The 23,991-nt window shown below is 34.3% G+C and overlaps 2 protein-coding genes and 1 long non-coding RNA gene across 11 annotated transcripts in view; 2 read left to right on the forward strand and 1 right to left on the reverse strand.

The window, feature by feature from the left end:
- LOC129751837 (protein alan shepard) overlaps positions 1–23,991 on the reverse strand; it is an 873,165-nt gene that overhangs the window by 728,901 nt on the left and 120,273 nt on the right. The gene's annotated exons all lie outside the window — the stretch shown is intronic.
- On the forward strand, positions 571–1,773 carry LOC129751853 (uncharacterized). Its single transcript, XR_008738808.1, has 4 exons — positions 571–841; positions 964–1,183; positions 1,298–1,450; positions 1,516–1,773. It is a non-coding gene; the product is annotated as an uncharacterized LOC129751853 (long non-coding RNA).
- On the forward strand, positions 18,001–19,522 carry LOC129751846 (protein spalt-accessory-like). Its single transcript, XM_055747597.1, has 2 exons — positions 18,001–18,617; positions 18,689–19,522. The coding sequence occupies exons 1-2, from the start codon at positions 18,084–18,086 to the stop codon at positions 18,827–18,829; spliced, it is 675 nt and encodes a 224-aa protein (XP_055603572.1). The 5' UTR covers positions 18,001–18,083; the 3' UTR covers positions 18,830–19,522.

Here is a 23,991-nt window from a genome sequence, read left to right on the forward strand (position 1 = left end):
ATTGTTTATTCAAATTCACCCACATTGAAAAACACACGTAGTAAAAGTAGATAAAATAAACATACAGTAAAAGTAGATCAACTCGATTGGGAGTTAATTCTTTATCATTCATTCAAATTGATGTAAATAAATCATACATTGACAACACAGTAATAATTCCTATACCAATAACAATACCTACACAGAAAAAAAATCTGAATCCTTAAAGGCACTGAAATTGGAAACCCGTGATATTACAAGGCATAGAACGCGATTTTGTAATGTAAAATCACACAATCAAAAATATTTTAACCATTAACAGCACTGAAATTGAATCACACTAATATTACATTACACAGAACACGATTTCTGAATGTAAAATTCCGTCATATATGATGCTTCTTTTTATTTACATCATAAGTGATGTAATTTTGCAGATTTTTATTGGTCACACTAAAAATATGAATCCATAACAACACTGAAAATTAAATTCCCTAATGCTACATGACATGGAATATTCAAATAAAACGTAACGTATAAACAACAATTTCTATCCTTTTTTTCATATACGGAATCTTCAAGTCGTCATCGCAAAAACCAAATCGATTTCTTCCAAGTATCAAACGCTCGTTTTAAATCATGGTGGATGGTGCAATTTGCTCAATTTTATCATGGTTGCTCAAATTTTAGTTCAGTGGTAGCAGACGGATAAAATGTCAATTTTATGATGATTTATGAAGTGTTTTGTTTACATCGAGAAATCAATTTTATCGAGTTTGATTGAATGATAGAATTGCGCATTACTACCGGCTGTGACAATAACCAGCTTTCTTACTGGCGGGACGATCCGGATAACGGCAAGGTACCAAATGGTTTGCAACCTGCTCGATGTTGATTCCGTAATCCTCCAGAAATTCTCTATTGATGAGTTTCCAAGTGTAAAGTTTTTGGAAAAATCTAATTCCTTAACCATTTTTATTTCAGAACACTCAGTGCATTAGGCGAGTGCTAAAATTTCTCCAATGGAATGTCGTGGGTTGTTCAGAAAGTCTCAACCTAGCCATTTGTTGTGTCATAGCTGTGTGTTCATTCATTCATCAATCCATCATCGTCGACCGAGAGCAAGGCACCGACGACAACGGCAACGTACAACCCCTGCAAAAAATTCCCGTCGAACCAACGAAATCAAAGCAAGGAGATTGAGGTAAGCACCTTATAATTGACAGAGGCACTTCCGCATCCGCTACCTGGATGCTCAAAAAACTAAATTGAATCGAGCTGATTTAGTCCAGTTTTCATATATTCTATCATTAAACAGGTTATTACTGCAGTATCATCACCATGGCTAAGTTTGGTAAAATTTCGGACAGCGTAAGCAGCCGAGTTCTCGATCTCGAATATAACATCAATCCTGTTGAATTCCACCCAGTGGAGGGATGTGGATTTAGCTGCTGCTCTTTTATTTTCTTCGGTAATGAGTTGTCCCATCTCTCAGACAGATTTCTTATGTTAATGCTGTGTTTTCTTTGTTTTCAGGAAAATCTTCATCGAGAAAATAAATGACGTGTATTTCTATTGTGAAAGCAAATGACCACTCCAGGCTGGTAAACAAGGCAACAAAATAGTCTGTGGTGTAAAAATGGCGTGTATTAAAGGGAGCTGAAAACTGTATGACCAACTGAAAGCGAAAGAAAAAATCTTGGACCACGTGATCATTTTATTCGACCAAATTTATCAACGATGTTAAGTGCTAGAGTTCAGTGTGCAGAGTGGAATGTTTTATAAAATGCAAACAAATGACAATAAAATGGAAAAAAAATTCTTTTGATTTCTTATTGGAAACGGAAAAGCCCTACAAAAAAGAACAATTGGAAAATTACATTACATATGATGTAATCGAAAAGAAGCGAAAGAATTTTCCATGCGAGTTTAATATTACAGGTTTTTCAAATTACAGACATGTAATATACAACTCGCACTGAAAATTCCATCATATATGATGCTTCTTTTAATTTACATCATATGTGATGTAATTTTACAGATTTTTTTCGTTGTGTGTATAATAAACTGTTTAAAAACTGGAATGTTTTTTTTTTCAATTTTCTTAGATTAAGAAGTCTTTCAATCAGCAGTTTGAGAAGCGAAAAAGTGTCAACGAAATAATGCAACAAGATAGAACATTGAAGTTGGATTGAGATTTTCACAATACACTCAAGGTGAGAATTATGCTTATTTTTGCAAAACGTTTTAGGAACTAAACAAAGCTGAAAAATTAACGGCTTCAAGAAATATGACAGTAAACAACATTTAAAAATTGAAATAGCTTTATTGTATGGCATTTTAATTTTTACATTTTTAACTTCTAAAAACTCTGACCTTTTAACTTATAGAGAACAATGGTATTTTCACGGTTTTCAGTAAAAAATGCCCTGGTCACAAGTTTTGTTTTGAAATTCAATCAGAAAAATAAAATCATTAATTTGACTTCAGATATTTTGCAATTATTGCACTGGGCACCTTTCTCATTTTTTATAAAAAAAAAATATCGAGCAACACTGTACAAAGCTTATGGTGTCAAGTAAAAAAAAAGAATCCTACCTACTGAACTGAAGATTATATACGTAATCGTATAATACGTATGGGATTCGTACCAACACATAAAACTTTCTCTAGATTCATCTTTCCAGGTTTTTTAACATATCCGGGCTGGGCATTTTCTCCAAAAACCTGGAAAAAATCACCATTGGATTTCGAAATTTTCTTTTCAAAGTTTTTGTTTTAAAAATGATGAACACATGCCAAATTATTTCTAATCTTCTGGTTCTTACAATTCTGAAAAATGGTAAAAAGTTTTTTCCTTTTAAGCAATCCGTGCAGGCTTTTATGGCAAAATGAAACCTTTTTTTTATCATACCTTTAAAGAAAAATTTGGTACAATGCCACAATTTGGGACTCAATTTTCATATGTGGTTACCTCAATTATGCCAAGTGTAGGTTCCATTTGAACTTTAATTATACCTCGTTTAGTCACCGTTTCAGGACTAGTTTTAAGAGCACATTGATGCCACCTTTTGGTTTCGAAGACAATGAATCATCATGCTTTCAAAGATTTTATGGAAAGGCTGGCTAAACTAAGAAAAAAAACTTCAAAAAGTCAAAATTTGGCATGGCTATGCTATCCGCAAATAAAATGAGAGCTGAATTTTAACCCACCATATTTCGGCAAAATAATATTTTTGGATACGCTAATTAAACCAAAAACCATACATTGTCATTTATTTATTTTTATTCAAATTTGGATTTTGATTTTTAGTTTCTTAGTAAACTTTCGCGAAATCTAAAAATTATGATAGGTGTCATCGAACTATTATTTAAATAACACTTAAAATGTCATTTTATTATTTATTGAAAATCAAAAATTACTTAGCAATGCCTAGTTTTGCAATCTTAAAAAATCAATACCATGTTTATCTATCATTTGGATATCTATATTCAATTCAATCAAAGTTTTGGTATCGGGAAAATACTCTACACAATATAATTTTCTTACTCATGATCGTTAGGCAAACTCGAAAAGTAATAATGTTTACTGATATGGTACAAAATTACTCAGAATAAAAGTATCAAATCAATGTTATTCATGGTAAGTTATTAATAAATAATTCAAAATGTTGATTCTTATTCTGAAACAGAGTTCCAATCCTAGAAAAACCAACAAAAAAATCTTAACTAGAAATTTCAAGCTAATATTTTTGAAATACAGAGAACGAATGCGAATAAAAATTTCGAATCAAAACAGAATTTAAGGTTTTGGACATAATAATAAGCTTAAAGAAATATAATACATAAAATATAACTCCAGATTTTAAAAGAAATTGAATTCGAATTCTAAAAATCAGATCAGGTCAGAAATTTACCATGATTAAAAATTGTAAAGCAAAATGATAATCATTGTCCATTTTTAATCATATTAATTTACATTGCTTTTCATTATTTTCAAAGCAGGGTTGAGTGAATCTTGATCTGTTTTATCTTAATTTTGAAATTATTTTCAATGACGACTTAAAAAGAGAATTTTCTATAAAGAAAAAATAACCATTTTGAAACTAAGAGAATTTGTTCAAAACACATAGATGATGATTAAGTAGTATTTGATAAAAAGGAAATTATTCGATTTTATTTCAAGAGTGCTAGTGAAAAAGGTCAGAGAAATTTTTTTTATATTTCCGAATTCTCCCAGTTATCAGTTTGATTTTTTTCATTAAGTTATGGTCGATTCCATGAAGATGAATTAAAACAACAAAAGAAAGTACACGTTTAAAAATTTTTAAGCCTAATCATAGTTTTAAAACTTCAAGCTCTGAGTTGTCGCTGTCCTGGAAAGGAAGTAAGGTAAACATTTATATGCTTTAAAAAATATTTTATATTCGATTTAGTTAGGTAAAAATTTGTTAAAAATCTCTTACTACACAGAATTGGGAAAATTAAACAAAAAAACACGTTTTTTGCAGATGTTAAAATAACTTGAGGTCTTGGAAAGTAAAAAAAAATCTTTTTAAAACGTTATTTGTAGTGTTAAAAATTTTTGTCAGGAAAGTACAGATTTTTTAAAATAATTTTCACCTAATTTAAAAGTTTCAAGGCACCAAAATTGATCAAAATAAGCTTTTGAATTCTTTGCACATAAAAAAAACTGTGAATTTTGCGACCTTGTGTAATTTATCCTTTCGAATGTGAAGATGAAGAACAAGAAAGACAAATTAAATTGAGGCTAAAATTGGTTTCTTTGTGAATTTGGCGTATCTGCATAAAATTTTTAGGGGAGAATGAGGATACTTGATCCCCGGGGATATTTGATTCTTCCGCTATATCTCGAAACAGGGATGTCTTACAAATATCAAATGTTCTTGAATAATGTGAGAAATAGAACAATACAACAGGAGTGTTTTCTCAACAAATTTTAAAATTTAATGTTTTGAGTTATTGCACTTTGTTAGAAAAATTTAACAAAATGTGATATGAAGATCTATTTTTTATCATTTTAAAATGTTTTCAACATGAGAAAATTATAACAAAAGTATTTATTCCAATATGTCATTCGTTAGAATATAATATGAACTTAATAGTGCCATATTTTCAAAGCAATAGTAAACTCTCAATTTATTTAAGAAGAAGTTTTCCTAAATGTATATTATGGATATATTTGATCCCTAAAGTTCAAAAAGATATATTTTTCTTCTGAATGGGTCGTGGGGTTATCATGAAATTAAAATTTTATGTTCAATAACTAATGTTTATCCAGTAACTATCTGTTAAAATGGATTGAAAATACTGTATTTATCTAAAAACTAGAAAAATGCGCCTTAAAGTATGCAATGACATTTGGGTAGTAAACAAACTTTTAAAATTCTCTTCGCTTGATACTTACAAACAGTGAAATGAGAGCCAATATGGCAAAAAAAAATTAAACGAACCTTTTATCTTCGGATTTTACAAGATTTTTTCCTAGGGTCAGGGCACCGTGAGTTAAGGATCAAGTCTCCTTTAGTAAAGAATCAAGTCTCCTGTAACTTAAAAATATCACAATTTTTTTAAGTCTCATCAAAATGGTTCTAGTTCATCTACGAATTCATTTATAGTTCCAACTTTTGGAGCATTTTAATTTGAAGATACACGATATCATGAACTGCTAAAAACGGCGAGTTGCTAAATTTTCCAAAAAAGATAAGATGAAAAAAAGAAAAGGACATCAAGGGTCCCCATCCTTCCCTAATTATTTAAAGGATTTTTTTATTATAAATTTAAATTATTTTTTGGTTTCAATTATAGTTGTTTTACAATCAATGTGGCATTCGCGACTTTATATCAACGTTGCAGTTGGCGGGAATGGGGGTAGGCTTAATAGCGGCACGTAATCCAAACATACGGGAAATTTGTGCCTACCCTAAATTTATCCGGTACAACTGTGTTCGATGTTTAATCATGAGCTCGAACTCATGGACATCGGCTCAGGAAGCAACTTACTTGCCAACTGAGCTATATCATAAGCCCATAAAATTGATTGGAAATAAAGTTATGGATGAACTTGTTAAGATACAGTTTTTAATAGAAACAAATTTTGAAGTTGAAGCACTAATAAATTCAAAGTAGGGGTTTCCTTTGTCAAGATTTGAGTTTAAGACAAAAAGTTTGTAATAAATTGCTAATCGAAATCGACAATTTAAAAAAAGTTTCAACTCGTGACTGTCATACAGTGTCGAAGAATTAACTCTCTAAGGTCTATAGTGAATCACTATTAGTGATTAAGTATAAAATACCGTTATGTCCTGTTGAATGTGTCGCCAATAATTTCGTGTTCACCCTTGACAATGAGTATATCGATTTTCATAAAAAATGAAATTTCTGCATTTTCCTTGAATTTGTAAAAAGAATTGATTTAAAACTGCTCTAAAGATTTTTTGCAAAAGGCGTAGCATCTAAAATAGCAAAATTTTAATAAAAAAAGTTTTAAAGAAAGTTAGATTTTAGTTAGAACTATTGGTCCTTATACTGTGAGTCACGTAACGTAGCTTATAATATTTCCTTCATTATGGAAGGATTTCGCGCCAACTCGGCACAATATTTGGTATGACCCACTCAGAATTGAATGAGTCTTTGTGTGTGTATAGTCCTTGTGTATTTAAGGCACTTGTAATATTTATTTTTTCCCGAATAAGATCTACACGAACATTTAAAAAGGGCCAAACTTTTCAGGCCAATGTTTAATGAAATTTTTTAAAAATTTGATCGTTTTAAAAGTGTGTTTTTCGATCCATTAATTAGAGACAATTTCATTAAGAGTATTATAATTCATCAAAGTAAAAATCATGAAAGCTCAAAGTGAAAACGGCAGTGAGCATGCACCTAATTGAATTGTATGGGTTTATAATAGACTAAGGTTACCATACGTACTCTACATGTACTCTTTTTCGGTCGAGAAATGGGCTTACTCTTCTTTTTGTGAAATTTCACCAAATGTACTCTTTTTTTTTTTTTTTTTTTGTTGAAATGCATTTGATCTGAAGAACCTACGAATTTCTTCCATTTTATGAGGTTGTTTTACATCTTATGCTAAAACTACGAAACAAATACGACCTACAACAAATTACTTTAACATGTTGTTTTCATTTACATGCTTTTCTAGTTGAAATAAGGTCAGCGAGATAAGTGCCTTTGAGTATGCAAACAGTATTCAATATGTACACAATTTAGGTAGTATGATTAAATGCGCGCAAATCTTAAATATTTTTTTATTTTTGACACTTAACCAGCGTTATGGCATTCGTGTCTTATCTCAAATAGTTATTGTAAAGTTAGTGTACCCGTCAACAAAAAAAATTATTATGTTTTTTTTGTGGTTTGCAAACATAACATTTAAATACTGATATCTCATAGAATAATCCAACTTTTGCATAACCTCAACAGATTGACAGAATTTGATTGAATGGAAATATCTCGGTTTCCAATTACAGTAAAACCCGGCATATTCGAGGAAGAAAGGGCCTCCTCAGATAATACGAAATATTATCCTATCCTGTTCCTTCTGTTTTGAATCCGGGAGCAAAGCTCCATAATTAATTGACACTTGTATCAACCTGATTGCTGAGAGCTTAGAAAACAAGAGTTATATCGTTTCTCCTGACTTGTTTGGTAAATGATCTCAGTGTACTCTTTTTGATGTTGCGGGATCTGGTAACCCTATACTAGACAGTGAACATTCGATTAGAACATTAAAATTCAGTTAATTTTGTAATGCAAATATATATCTTTGTTATCGGCTGATACGGAGTTAATTTGTAAATTTAAAAAAAAATCAACTTACTCAGTACACCTAGTAAATGACGACCTTCTAGCTGCCTTAATGCTCGGTTCGCTTGGCGCGCTCATTAACCCATCAATCAGTTCTTTCCTAAAACTTATTATGCGTCGATACGAAGTGCAGGGAAATAGACCTTCTCAGAATCAGACAGGAGATACGGATGATCTCCTAGTGGTGGTTTGATTTTTGATTGAAGGAAGTACCATGTAAATTTAGCGGCATTTTCATACAATCAGATATCTAAAACAGTTTCAATATTTTGTTAAGCACTCATTTTTCATCAAAACACTAATGCAATTTTGTGGTTGAGGGCTTTGGTAATTGAATTGTAGGAAAGTCAAATAAAGTCGCTTAAATACTTAGTTTATTTCATCAAAAAATATTAAATGAAAAAAATTGTGAACTTTTTGAAAAAAATTACGGATTGAAACAAATAATATCTGAAAAAAGTGAAAGTAAAATTTTCACATATTTTTCTTTAAATATACAGACAAAATATGTAGATACAAAATACATTTTGTCGATGAATGTCAAGATTTAGCCCAGATATTTTTTCCTTATTAGTTAAAATAAGCAAAAAAACTCAAATTTACGTGCTTTAATTTTGGATTAACACGTTCAAAAACTGAAGTTTTTGGGTGTGTTTTATCAAAATTAACATGAACGAATTTGAAACCTTTAAATATAATTTTCATCTGCTAATGCATTCCAATGAAAATATAATGTTTGAAGTGTTTCTTCTTACTTCTTTCGAGGATGTGATGGCAAGCATCATAAAAATGCTAACACCACTGGGCTAGGTGGGGTAATTATGAACAAAATTTCTTCATTTGGCTCACTTACAGTCACCATATGTTTATTTCTTATCACAAACTCTGAAAAGCTGCCAACAATGAATGTTTCCGTGCTCTTCATCATTCTGTAGAACAACTTTTTGTTTTTGGTCGCAACCTATGTCCTTGAGACTTCTGTTCATAATAACCCCGTCTGTTTATATTTACCCCACTGTCTAGGGGGTAATTATGAACACGGATTACGAACTTGGTGTAAAATTTTTGAAAAGTAACAGTAGTTATACGTTACATTTATCCATAGCAAGCAGTGTAAGGTGATTTTTTACTCAAAAAATTATGTTCATAATTACCCCAAACTCTGATCATAATTACCCCGAGACTAGTCCAATATGATTTATATGGTGTTAGAAAATCTCTATTCTACAACAAATAATGAAAATTATAAGTAGTAAGAAGAAAATGGGTTGTTTTATAAAAACTCAATTCAATTCATGTATAAAACTTGCAAAATAAACAAATGTAATCAAAATTAATATGTAAAACAATAGAAAAATAGCTATTTAGTGTTCTTTTTTATTGATATTTTTCTATCTTTTGTTTCGAGAGTTAAATTTCTTTGTTGCATCTTTAACGTTTTGGTTGGTTTCTTTTTTCCGTTTTTTTTATGTCTTTACAGAACATTTTTATTTGATAGGACTTCTCCATACGTGTAAAATTTTAGACGAGTTAGGCTACTCGACAGTTTTTACATCCGTTTAAAATGTCCTGCGCAGCAAAAATCAAGTTTTCACCAAAATGTCGTGGGCTAGGCTTTTCACGTACGTGCGAGGTATCATAAAATTGAAACCTATACGTATACAGAAAACTCGAAAATATTTTAAAATGGTTGTTTCACAAAAACATTCATTAAAATCTTCTTGGATCAGTGAACAGTCATTTTTTACAATGCTTGTCAGTTCTATATGATTGACAGTTTTGAAAAATATTTACGCTTATAAATTTTTTTATCACCTGTAAAAATTTACCAAAATTAGCTCTATTCCTCAAAAAAATTGAAGTACTACCGAAGTTTTCCTCAATAAACTGAAAGAGAAAATCTTCATCCGAAATATATTCATTTTGTACCAAATTAAAAAAAAATATTCCAACTTAACATTGAGAAAAGTATCTAAGAATAAAAATTATACTGCAAGAAAATAAATTTTAGATCATAAACAATTATTATTTGCTGTAATTCTAGTGTTCTGAATAGTAGCACGTTGTCCAAACATACAAACATACAAGAAAATTGATGTTTGCTATCTGGACTTATTCACCAATTAAATTTATCGAAGTTTTTCATCTATTTTACTGTTGACCACAGAGCTTTAAGGTTCATAATAATGTTAAATTTAATACAGTTATGAATAAACGCTCGATCTGAAACTGAATTTAATTTTTAGTAAAATTAAACATTTCTTCAAGTCTGGTTTATAACCTTGTTATTTATCAATTATCAAAAAACCTGGTTTTCGAAGCACGTAAAACCTGTACTCGATATTAGAAAACTATTCCTGGGATACAGGTTTTCGGTTTTGGTATTACCGGTAAAACTTTTGCCTGCTTTTTTTCTACCAACGAAAAGCAAGTTCTTATTACTTTTAAACAAAATTAAGACTTGTTTAAATTTGGTTCCGGATTGAGCATTTTTTTTCAAAATTTCAATTTTATTAACTTTTTTTCACTTTTGAAATTTTATTTCCGGTTTAAATAAAATGGGGTTCAAAAGTTTTTTTTCAAAGACCGAAAAGAACTGGCATAGTTTTTTTTCTAAATCCGAATATCATTTTTAGAAGAAGAAAAATCTATTTCTCAAAAAATCAAAACTTAACACATATCAGACCTAATTTAATAATGAAATATATTGAATTTGGTCCAGTGGATTCTGGGATATAAATGCCGAGTGTTGATGTTTCCCGGTTTATATTTTTTCACGATCCTTAATGTGTTAAGATCTTATAGAAGGGGGGAGGAGAGTAGTTTATTTTAAAGAAATTTCTTATAAGGGGAGGAGGGGGAAGTGGGTCTGGAAATGCTTGGGTAATTTGTGAATGGCCCCGTAAGTTGATGAATGAATCATTTGACCATTAAAAAGCATTAGCAATGTCAGAAAATGCATATGATGATGTGTTCATAATTACCCCATAGGACAAAAACTATGGGGTAAATATGAACACTCATCTGTAAATCAGTGCGATTAAATTTTTTCAAAATTTCATCGAAATCCAAACAGAGCATTTTAACCTGGATGTAAAACAGGTGATAACAACATTCCAGCTGGATTTCCTATGATTAGATATTCAAAACATTAAACACTGTCCGAAACGATTTCCGTTTCACGAGGTAATGGTTTTTTAAAACATCTGATATGATATCATTATGATTTGAAAACAGATCGGAAACAGCTTACAGCTATCAATCGGATGTTAAACTACCACTTTTGGAACTTTTTGTGTTCATTCATCCCCCACAGCAGTGCGTATGGCACTTGTTCGGAATTACCCCGTGTTCATAACTACCCCACTAGACCCTACCCACAGAAAGTGCACTTTGTATGCCGCAATCGGGATTTGGTCTCATGACCGTTGGCTTAGAAAACTTGGAGGTTGTCTCTATGCAGCGGGCGGCGGCTAAAGATTGTTTTCTAGGGATCCATATATTATGTAACGCGTCAAGGGGCAGGGCTGGGAGTTATGTTGAATAATAGCTGGTATCTCTTTGATGATTTTGGTTATAAAATCAAATTCGAATTTGTTACGTAGGTGGGAGGGAAATAAAAAATGATCGAGAACGGTGTTACTTTTTATTGAACAGTCCTTTAATATGACGTGTTTGAAAAATTGATGATCAACTTTAGTGCCTTTCTTTTTATGCAAATTCTATTATTTTAACGTTAATTATAACGAAAATTTCTTTGTAGCTCATAAAACTTATTTTTCTTAGTGTCAAATCTTCAAATGGAAGTTTTGAGTTTGTAAAACTAGTTGAATAAATTTTTTGTATGTAAGGAAAGTTGTGCAACTTTCAATGCCAGAAAAGTGATAAGTAGCCTTAAGGCACTTAAATTGCTTTGGTTTTGAGGGACTACTTTTATTATTTAAGATTTATTTTAAAATCCTTCATTCCGGCCATTAACTCAAGTACAAATCTGCCGTTGGGTTAGACATACCTACTACCCAAAAACACAGTCATGACTTCGTGAAACTCCATTGTTTGTTTTCGATGCATAAAAGAGATTTATCGTCATTATTTCTTGCATAACTATAAAAGGAATTGTTGACCCAATTTGGTGTCTTCAGATGAAAGCTGAATCATAAATTGGGCTATAATATGGTATTTTTGCAGAATATTTGTTGATGCAGACGGTACTTTTAGACACCATTTAAAGCTTAATTACATTTTTTCACATTAGAGGCCATTGCCTTAATTTTTTTTTGAATATTTTATTTGGAAAGCTAATATATTGTCAATGCGTTTTGATGTGCTATTTTATGTTTTCCGTTGAAAAAACAAACAGAGTTATGTAGCTTTGAAATATGGTTTTATTTTATTTACAAAAATAACCGAATCTAACCCAAAAAACTTAAATGTTAGAAATCAGAAAAAATACATATGTTTTAACATAGTGTAAATTAACCAAATATTCAATTTCGGGGAAGGTCTGGAGACCCCTGGCGTTGTCAGATAATTAAAAAAAATCCCATATGTCAAAAAAAAAATTCACGTCAATCAAACTTGTAATTAACTTGTTTTAGACAAGCTTCATAAACAAATCTGTTTGATTTAGCAACTCGGCACGCCATTTTAGTCAGTTGCCTCCTGGGCCGATGTCCACGGGTTCGAGCCCAAGAGTAAAAATCGAACACAATTGAATTTTGAACACCATAAAGATAGTAAAAAGACTATAGTCAGAACAAAACAAAAATTACAGATATTTTAAAATGATGCTTTCACTTTAATGATCATTTTTTTTCCAAGATTTTGTGTTTTTTTTTCTTCTCTGCAAAATACGGAAATTTTGAAAAAAAAAACATTTAGAAAATTGTAAACCAAATTGGATGTCATATATTTCTTAAAGCATGAAGCAATTCGTTCTGGAGTCTTCAAGAAAGTTGGTTGATGAATTCAAATCTTGATTAGGAACCTACTCTATTTTTTGTAAGCCTAGTGATGTTTGTAAGAAATAGTTGTAATGTTATCGATCAGAGTTTCCAAAAATTATATATTTTTTTTTTTTAATTAAATACAACATATATGTTTTTGTGAAAATGTTTGCTGAATGATATAAAGTGATATAAAGTTTTTTTTAACTCTTTCAAATGGCTCTTTTTGCTTTTTTCCCCTAAAATTTAATAAGTTAGTTTAATTGATGAAGTTCACCAAAACAAGTTGCACATATGATGCTTCTGGAATAGTATTTTTTTGAGTTTTTATTCTTGTGTAATCTAGTGATGTATTATTTTTTTAGAAAAAGCCATGTTTAAAAACGCCTTGATTGTCCCAACACTACGTTTGTATGTAGTAGACTAATCTTGCCAGAATTTCCCGGATATTTACAGTAAGGTGGGGTAAAAGTAAATTTCAGGATTATCAGAAACTGAGAACAGCAAAATTCAAAACTCTGGCGTGGATGGATAATGGTTTAGAAAGACGGACAACCAGACAAGTTATTTTTCGTAGTAGTTGAAAATACTCCGAAAAATGTGGAAAAAAGTTGCTTTTTTCGTAGTAATGATGTAGGGGAGATGAGGGCATAATGGCCATCTTTAGGAAAACGCTTATTTAACCATAGAGAACAGTTGTAATATGTGAATTACATCATTGTTTCGTGTTCAGACACTCAAATAGTCTATGGCCTAATTGAATGAAACGTGAAAAAGTAGATAAAAACGTTTAAAAATGCATTTTAAAAGTTTTTGCCGAAAGCTGAAAACTAGTCACTGTAGAGGCATAATGAGAAACCCCCCGAGGCAGTATGAGCACCATCAATGAAGGCATAATGAACGTTTTCTGCCGGGGAATCTAGCAGCGAATTCGACTCGATGAAGTCAACTGACTAATAGAGCTACAGCTTTACTTGTATTGTCTGACGATTTGGCTTATTGGTTAGATGTCGTAGAGGTAATCAGTAGGCTCGAGTTCGATTCCTGGACGAGGAGATTTTTTTTTTTTTGTTCATTTATGATTCATGATCATGATTGCACTAAACGGTGAGGCGTAGATTCATCAAACAAAGCAATAACAAAATAATCTAGGTCTGTTTGTAGAATTCAAAGAATGAACATATGCTCATAAATTATGTTTCTGGTGTTTTGTTTGACGGATGATGCTTTGATGCTATTAGCCGTATAATTTAACAATAAAAAAAATCAATCATATGTGCAAAAAAAAAATCCCCTGGAACAGGAATCGAACTCGCGTGCAACTGATCACCTACTGTCTACTGATCACCTCTCTGGCACCTTACCAATAGGCCAAATCGACAGACGAAACAAGTCAAGCTGTAGCTCTAATATTCAGTTGACTTCATCGAGTTGAATTTGCTGCTAGATTATACATCAGAAAATGCTCATTATGCCTTCATTGATAGTGCTCTGTTTGCCTCTAGTGATCAAATTAAAGTAAAAAAGCGTTTTAAAATTGATTAAAGTGAAAAATCAAAAATTTTATGATGTTGAAAATTGAGAAACAATGTTTAGATCATGTTGCAGTGCGTACATTTCAGATCATGATGATTTAAAGGTCAGAAAAGCTTATTTGGTGGTGCTCAAAAATTATAATATTTTCGTCACTTGAGAACCTAGCTGGTTATTATTTAATATTTCTGTAAAGATGAAAAGGATGTTTCTTTTTTGGTGAAAAATTAATACTATGGGTAGTACAAACCAAGTCCTTATGGAAATTTGTTTAAGAAAATACGTACTTATGTAGAAAAAGGAGTGCTCATTATGCCCTGGGTGCTCGTTATGCCCTTATCTCCCCTAATATTTTAAATAACGGCAAACATTTTTAAGCAATCAACATTATTGTATTCAACGTCTATTTAGTTGTTTTCAATCACTATCGAATGCCAAAGAAACAATTTCATTAATGTGTCTCTGCTTTGCACGTTAAACTGTGAATCATAAGAAGCCTTAAAGGGGCAAAAGTGCGAACTGAAAATGGGGCAAAAGTACGCATGATATTCAGGGTCCACCGAAGTGAATCTGAAAGGAATGTTTTTACTTCTTTTTTAAAACGCACTGAAAACCTCAGTGTATATTTATGCTTCTACAAAGACCAACTTGCGCGAAAAATTGCTGAAATACGGTTAGAACTAGATTTCGTAAACCTGTTTAACATGGAGAATTGGTGAAGAGCTCCGAATTCGCGCAGGTTGTTCGCCTATGTAAAGGATTTGTATCAGAACACAAAAGCTTCTGCTGAAAGCAAAGATTGATATAAAATAATCTTCCATCTTACTTTGTGAAAATATACTTTGTGAAAATATACTTTGTGCAAATAACTTTGAATGGTCGTACTTTTACCCCACATAATTAGAAGTTTTTGTCCCAAAGGTGGGGTAAAAGGACGTTTCGATAGCAGTTAGTAATCTCCACTACTGCTATCTGATGCATCGATCGATTATCTTCGTATTTTCTTAGAAGAGAGATCAAAGTATAAAGAATCAAATACTGTTCTTGGTCTTTTGGAAAAACCACTGCAAAATTTTCTACAAATAGGATAGCTCTAACATCGTACTTTAACCCCACCATACTTCAATACCATTAAATTTGGAAATGGTCCAGCCTGGTTCGGTTGCGCTGATTTTATTGTTTACGATTTTTGATCACCGCCAGTTGTTGTTATCTTTTTAAGTTGATATTTTTCGGTGATTGTTGAGTAAAAATAATAACAATTTCTTTACGTTTCGGCCTACTGGACAATTTCAGCCATCTTCAGAAAAACTGTATTCAGGTAAAAATATACAAAATTTAAAATTAACACACTTAATTCACACAATATGTCTTAAAATTACTTCACTTTTCTCCACTTACAAATTGTATCGCCGTGTGTTTCCGTTACGGCTGTCTTATTTTATTTGAATCCAAAATTTTAACCGCTTCTAACAGCTGGTGTCCAGCATTCTCGGCGTCGGTGTCGGCAGAGTCGTGATGTCAGCTGGAATCCTCGTGTTTGGGGTCGTCGTGTTTGAATTTGTCGCTTTCGTTTTGAATTGAGGCGTCTCTCTAAGTTTTTTTTATTATTGAGCTATATATTTTCGAAATTTCAATGGAATCTTGTTTGATGTTTACTGCATTTCCTTTCTTCAGTTTTATGTGCAATGTTTCAGCTGTTTTCCTTTTCCCTTCTTCATTTACTCTTTCTAAAATATAGCTGATTTTATTGAAAACAACCCGGTTTTGTCCGAAATATTCACCTTATTTGCAAAACCAAACAAAAAACTCAAATTGAGTTTTTCTAACGTTTAATTTTGTGCCCAAAAAAACAAAATTTTATGCCTGAAGTACGATTTCAAATCTGCTTATGGGTTTCGATTAAAAAAGAAGTTTATTTTTTTTTATTTATAAAAATCTGGGATTTACACAATTATCTCCTGATGTTGTCTGGATTTTAGGTTGAAAACCTGTGAATTTACATGCCCGGATTTTCCTGGGTTTTTATATAAAATAGCCCGGCCGGATACGCGCGGGGAAAACTTTGGCAACCTTAATATATTCAATATCGGAGTTCGGTTGGATTTTGTGAAGTTTTTGTATGCAGATTTCGATACAGCATTAGCTTAATGGAAACAGTTGAGCTAAGCTCGTCAACAATCAATCAACATTAAATTGAACAACTTGAAGCATTTGTTATCAGTGTTTTAAGTTTAGCTTATAATGAAAAGTGAAGAAAAATATATAAAACACACTATCGGTTCTATTTAGAACCTCCCTTAACATGAAAATAGTACAGATCATACGTGTTGGTCGATCGCGTGAGTAGAACCCATTAATTGGTGTGAAACATATTTTTAAACTCACTTTTCTATTATCTTTCCACGTTTGACGGATGATCCTTTTAGCGCACAGACTCAGCTCAGACATGCGTGCATGTAACTTTCCAAAGTAATGTAGAATTTGTTGTTTAGAATGTAATCCTACAATGTACCCAAATGTTAGATTGTGTGCTACAACTAATTCTATAACATGAATACACTCTGTTCTGTTATAACCAACAAGTTAATCAAAAAGAAATGTGCCTGTCTGATGGATTTTCCTTCGAAGAGAAAATGGTTTTCCTGAAGCTAAAATTTATAAACCGGGTAAACGAATTTCCGGATCTCTCTAACTTCCATAGATCACGTGGGCCGAAGCCGTGTAGCAATTAAAAAGCCCTGTACGAAAAATAACAATCGCTGCCGAGAAAAAAAAATTGGCAAATTTTAAATTTCAATCAGTCGAACATCTTAACTAAAAGGGCCCAGAAGAGAGACGAGCCCGTTTTAAATTAATCACCAATTGAAATTGTTGAACAAATCCTAAACATTGTAGGGCGACTTGAGTTGAGTTGAGTTGCCTGGTGGTTTTCTTTAGAGGAAAAAGGCTGCTGGTACAGTGATATAAATTTGTTATTTACAAAATCGAACAACAACAACCGATTTCAATTTCCAAGCGCAAGCGCAATCGTAATGAAAGATAGCACCACATAAGTCGGTTGCTGCTGAACATACGCCGGGACATGGCTTTACGCGTAACATTTGAGGTACTTGTGGTAGGCAGCTGCTATGCGTGGTGTGCCTCCGCGCGCTTGTGGAAAATCGAAGAAAACTGGGGAATTTGTAGAATTTGAGTGCGCTTTTGGCGCGCAAAGGAGTTCATCAACTTGATGATTTGGGTTTGGGGGGCGGTTGTACGCGAGGTTTTCCTACTAGCTACCTGGTTTCGAGCGTTTGATTTTGAGTCGAAGGGGTCGTAACCAGAAAGCCTCAGGTCGGGGGTGGTTTGCAACATACACCTATGTGGTGATACGCTGTTAGGTGTTGAAAACTCTTTTTTTTTTCAATTATGAAAAAGTGCGTTTCAAGAGATTCTACTGAACTGGATTAACGAAGCGCCATAATCAGTGGTTTAGAATTGAGGTGGATTTTACATATCGGTTGTGTACATACTGTCTGAGTGGATTGATTTCGAGTTTAAGTCTCTTCTTCTTTGGGTAGATTCGTTGAACAATCGAAGAATTGTTGGCGTGGTGGTGAAATTTGTGCGAGCCCTTTCTCGCGAGTGCAATGTGTGGGAGTTTTCACTATAAAACCGCTCAACGCACCATCAATCACCATCAGTCGTTCAGTGCTTATCAGTAAAGCAGGTTCTTCCATCAAACTCCTATTAGTTTCAACTTTATCTAGTGTTTTTTTTTTAATTTTACCAACGATGATTAAATTGGGGTCCTTGGCGCTGCTCCTTTTGGGATTGAGCGCCGCCCACGCTACCGGTGGAGCCCTGACTGGAGATATCGGTGTTGGTGGATTGGGAGGTGGATTGGGAGGAGGACACGGAGGATTGGGAGGCAGGCGAGCAGGCAAACTTGGCAAGGGGGCCAAGGGATATCTGAATAGTGTGGGGCTGGGAGTGGGTTTGGCCAATGGCCTACGTTATGGGCTGGGATACAGTGATCATGATTACGGTTATCATCCTCTGGGAGTGTTTGGCGGAGTGACTCCAGCGTATTCACCATACCATATGCCATATTACTACGATCCTCTTCATGGACTGTACGGAGGACATCACGGCCATCATGGACACCACGGCCTTGCGCTCCCCTATGGATTGGGACTCTATGGACTGGGACTCCCTTACGGATACGGATTGGGACATCTGGGAGGACATCATGGTCACAAGCACGGCCACAAACACGGACATCATCACCAGTACCAACCCTATGGAGCGTATGGAGCCTACCCTAAAGTGAGTTCTAAATTTAGGAGCATCTGAAACAAACTGCCAACTAATACTCTTTTTTTCTTCTCCTTCAACAGTACGGTCTGCACTTCGGATATGAACTTGGCTACCAGGGCAAGCTCGGATTCGTCAAGCTAAAGCGTGAGCATGGTCCGCAGTACCAGATCTCGTTCGGTCTGGGCAAGGCGCACCAGCACCAGCATCAACCTCACCACTAACCCCAACACTAGATAGTAACTCCTCTTTAGATAGCTGATAGTTCAAACAGTAAAATCGCCAATTCGAAGACCGAAAACAGGAAAAAAAATACGATTCAAAATACACCGACAGCGACTGCCAGACGCAAGTTCACAACGAGATCAACCCTAACACTCAGGACACAAGACGGGTACTAGTCTGCGCACAGTGATACCTCGACATCTGTAAGTCACAAATTCAGCCATGGTCGTTCTTTTTCTTCGAACCCTCGAAAACGACCCCGGTACTCCCAACTCAAGATCAACGGGAAGCACCACATCACATCACCAAAACAAAAATGCTGCGGCTGTGTGAAAAAAAACAAACTCACCCCAGCAGAAATTGCATGCCTCGTATGTGTTCGACCTCTGGGTTTCTCGCAGTGAAGTGAAAATTCATCCCTCATCTCATCGTTAGCCATGGTCATCAAAATCTCATCAACATCATCACCATATCATAATGAGAATCATCCGGAAAACGAATCCCCAGTCGAATGTCGTGTACAACAAGAGGCGACGCACATCTTTAAAGGTTTTCGAACACCCACCGAATCAACTACAAAATAATGTAGTACAAGAGCAGAATTAAGAAACTAAACGATATCGAAGCGATTTTTGTTTGCATCGATGAACTCACCCTAAATATTCCCTGAGTTCTCCTACTACTTAATTGTATATAGTCTATCCCTAAAAACATGTTACAAACTAAATCATCTTCGACTGCGCTGCAGCAGCTGATTTTAAACCCAAAATGCGCACAAAGTAATACACCAATCGACGTGTGTTTGTGGGCGCAACAATACGAAACAAGTTTTCTAAATTAGATAACTTGAAAAACAAAACATAACTCTAGGGCTGCGAAACAACAAAAACAGGAAAAAATGATAGCAACTACAATTACAAACAAAGATAACAACAACAACATCAAAAAACAACAACAAGACGACTGCATTCAAAACAAGCCAAAAGCCGATAATAACGTAATAAATGAAAGGAGTCTAAACCTGCTTATAAAACGAAAAAAAAAATCGATTTCATTTCATTACCCAAAAGATATCACAGACCCTTCAATAACAACACACTCAGTGTGCGATATGTATTAGCCTAATCACGCTCAGCTCAAGCGCAAAAGTGAATTAACTGCAAGTTATGCAAAAGAGTCCAAACAGTCCACTAACATCCAACAGCAACAATAACAACAGCTTAGAAAGCTTAAGCCAGCCAGCTTAAGGATCGCCATATTGTTAGCCGGGCTTGCGTTTTGCGCCTCTAAACATGACAGCTCGATCGATTAAGCGGCTGCGCTATTAAAAAAACACAAACCAACCGTCATCCGGAAAATGAAAATGAAAACGAAAACCACTTTCGGTGCGGCACTCGATGAAAAAAAAAGTTGCGTGCTGCAACTCTGGTAAGGAAATGTTTTTCCAGCCATTTTGCGCTTTGATAACACCGATAACACCGTACATCTACCTTTGGTACATAAACAAGTGAACATTGTACACAACAGACAAACCCTATGGCATCTGCAATTGCATCGAAAGTGCATCGATGAAATAACTGACTGGGGCGAGGAAAGCAGCATGTTCCAGTGATTTTTTTTTTAGCGAATCATTTACACATTTTTCGATCGGTTGCGTGCCACGCCGACTTTTATTGACACCGTTGCCGTCTGTTGATGCAATCCTTCATTCGCGATGTTCAGACGATATGTTTAGCAAACCAATTACATTTGCTTTCGGGTAAATGCCTTAACGGGTGCCTGGGTTTTTGGTTGGGATTGGAATTCGAAACTGGAGAAAAACAAAGCAGTTAATAAGGCTTTCTAAGACTTCAAAAGCCAATTTCGAAGATGATCTTTAATATGGTTTCATGAAAGCTTAAGCTTTATACCACCAACGAATACAATGATGTTCCATCTCAAATTGAAGAATTTTCGCTCAGTTATCTAAAACTAAAAATTGTACTATTTGATTTAGCCTTACTTATGATTCTATTTTCAGCTTTTCGTTCATTGGTTGATTAACTCAGTGTTTTCATAAATTCCTTTTTAGATAATAAAAAATATTTATATTAGTACTAGCTGATCCCGAACGAACTTCGTTTCGCTTTTAGCTCTTTCAAGCTGAAGAATGTTTGAATGTTAATTAGAACACATTTACACGACAAAATAGCTTTAAATATTAAACAGTATGTAATTGAGATGTACCGAATATTCGGTCGGCCGCCGAATACCTCCGAAAAATCGTTAAGCCGAATATTCGGCTCACCGAATAGCGGAGCTAAGTATTCGGCCGAATAGGCCGAATAAGCCGAATATCTACTACAGACTTATAATTTTTTTCAAATGATGTTGGATAATATACAAAAATTAGTGTTGTAAAAGCTAGATAATAATTGAAAACTTATGGTTTTAGCAATACATCAAAGGTGTACCCGCGTATCTTTCAATGTAGAGCGTACAGGAGAATGCTGACAAGTATCGCTTTATACTTTGAATATAGTTTATTCCAGATTATTTAGGCTTCACCATAAAACCAGTAAAGATTCCAGATAAGTCAAATCTGGCCGGGATGTCCAGATATTGTATAAAACTTCCCTAAGCTTGCTCGGGTTTATTCAAATTATTTGCTAAACCAAATAAAAAACTCAAATTTCTCTTTAAACATTTTTAGATTTTGAGTTCAATTAAGATTTTTTTTAAATTTCAAAATAAACATAAATTGTTTTCTTCAAAAATAACCCTAAATGCCTGATTATGTAGATATGTACGTGTGGTTGAAAGCATGGTATCCTTAAGGTTCAAGATCATCTTACTTTTCAACAACTATTTTCAAGATATATTGCTCAAATTCGACCTTAATCTAATTAAATATCAAAAAGCAATTTCAAATAGCTTGGCACCTGTTTCGACATGTTTTGTCCCAGATTTCACGGGAACGCAATCACTTTGATGATAAACGACCTAAAAGCGACTTATCATCTGATGTTTTTTCAGTTATTGGTAATATTTTAAATATCAGAAAGACTCCTACTTAAAAATATCTCGTAATACATCATCCGATCATATCATCTGGTTGAATACAATCGACTTAATACCTGAGGGCCATAAAAGGGTGATACGGTCGAAATTTGGTCAAGGGAAAACGCGTGTAAATCAGTAAAATCGTTTATTAAAAAAATCAAATTAAATTTCTTTTTCAAGTTTAATTAGGTGGTATAAAATTCAGGAAAAATATTCAGTTAGGCTTCCGCTTTTCCAAATCCGAATTGCCGGGCCTTACGCTTAACCCCTGCCATCAGATGTTGTACAGCCACCTTGTCCACCTTCTTTGCCGCAGAAAGCCAGTTTGCCTTGAACTGCTGCTCGTCCTTAGCAGTTTTTTTTTGGTCTTCTTCAGGTTCCGCTTAACAATAGCCCAGTATTTCTCAATTGGGCGGAGCTCTGGCGCGTTGGGAGGGTTCTTGTCCTTGGGAACCACCTGCAAGTTGTTAGCGGCGTACCACTCCATGGCCTTTTTACCGCAATGGCAAGATGCCGAATCCGGCCAAAATAGTACGGAACAACCGTGTTTCTTCAGGAAAGGCAGCAGATGTTTATTTAAACACTCTTTCACGTAAATTTCTTGGTTGACAGTCCCGGAAGCTATGAAAATGCTGCTTTTCAAACCACCAGGTGCAAATGGCTTGCAAATCCAGATAATTTTTCGCGAACTTGGACAGTTTCATGTGCTTGAAAATATCTGCTACCTTTCCCCTTCCTTTTGCCGTATAAAACTTCGGTCTTGGAAGCTGCTTGTAGTCGGCTTTGACGTAGGTTTCGTCGTCCATTACCACGCAGTCAAACTTCGTCAGCATCGTCATGTACAGCCTTCGGGATCGCGCTTTGGCCGTCATATTTTGTTTATCATCGTGATTTATAGTCACTTTCTTCTTGTAAGTTGATAGTCCGGGTCGTTTTTTGGCTCGATGCACGGTTGTAGGCGATACATCCAGCTTATTTGCGGCATCTCGAAGAGAGAGGTTAGGGTTTCGCTTGAAACTACCGCCAACTCTCTTTGTCGTCTCAGTGGCTTCCGGTTTTGATTTCCCCCCGATCCAGACTTCCTGGCAACAGAAAAACGTTCCCCCAAACACTTTAATTACATTTGTAACGGTTGAGTTGGCAACTTTTAGCGATTTTGCCAGCTTTGCGTGCGAGTAGCTCGGATTTTCGCGATGCGCGAGCAAAATTTTGATACGCTGCTCTTCTTCCTTGGACGGCATTTTGACAACTGAAGAGTGAATTACAAAATCAAAATAGAAGCAACATTCTACACACACACCTTCAAAATGAGGGGTGTTCAGGTTTTTTAAATGCAAAATTGAAGAAATACGTCAAGTTGATATTGACCAAATTTTGACCGTATCACCCTTTAATATGGAAGAATAAGGAAGCATTGAACCAATCGCTTAAGTTTTTTTCATTAAAAACTCAATAGAATATTCGATTGGCCGAATAGTTGAAAGTCAATATTCGGTATTCGGCCGTTCGCCGAATACCACTATTCGGTACATCTCTAGTATGTAATTATAAGCGATCTATTTGCTTGTTTACCACACTTAAAATTAAAAATGAGAAATTCATTGACCGTCTCGCAAAGAACACCTGTGTACGGAATTTCGTCTTGTTCGGATGCATAGTAACAAAACTATTGCTAAAACATATAAAAATTCATATAAACGACTCCTTTTGCTGTCATCTATTACAAAATTTGAAATCAGGAGTCAAGTCATTCGTCCTATAAAACTCCCGTAAATGGATTATTGTCTCGATCCAATGTAGAGAAACATAAATGCCCAATCCCTTTTTCTGTCGTTTGATTCTTAATTTGAATCCAGTTATCTATTGTCCGCTTTGTAAAACATCCGGAAAATGCACGACCCCTTTTCCTTTCGGCTAATAGAAACTTTGAAATCAGGAATCGATTCCTCGTCCTGGTTGAATTTTTGCCTCGATGTGATGCCTTATACACCACCGAACCCTGACGGAAACTGTTCTTGGAAGAAACCCCAGTTAATCCCCTTTTCTTTCCTATAATTAGAACTGAATTGACAGTTGAATCGCCGCGACGATTACGGCACCCGTCTTACAAACCCAAAGT

Source organism: Uranotaenia lowii, chromosome 3, assembly GCF_029784155.1.
Source record: "Uranotaenia lowii strain MFRU-FL chromosome 3, ASM2978415v1, whole genome shotgun sequence".
In the NCBI taxonomy this organism is placed as follows: Eukaryota; Metazoa; Arthropoda; class Insecta; order Diptera; family Culicidae; genus Uranotaenia; species Uranotaenia lowii.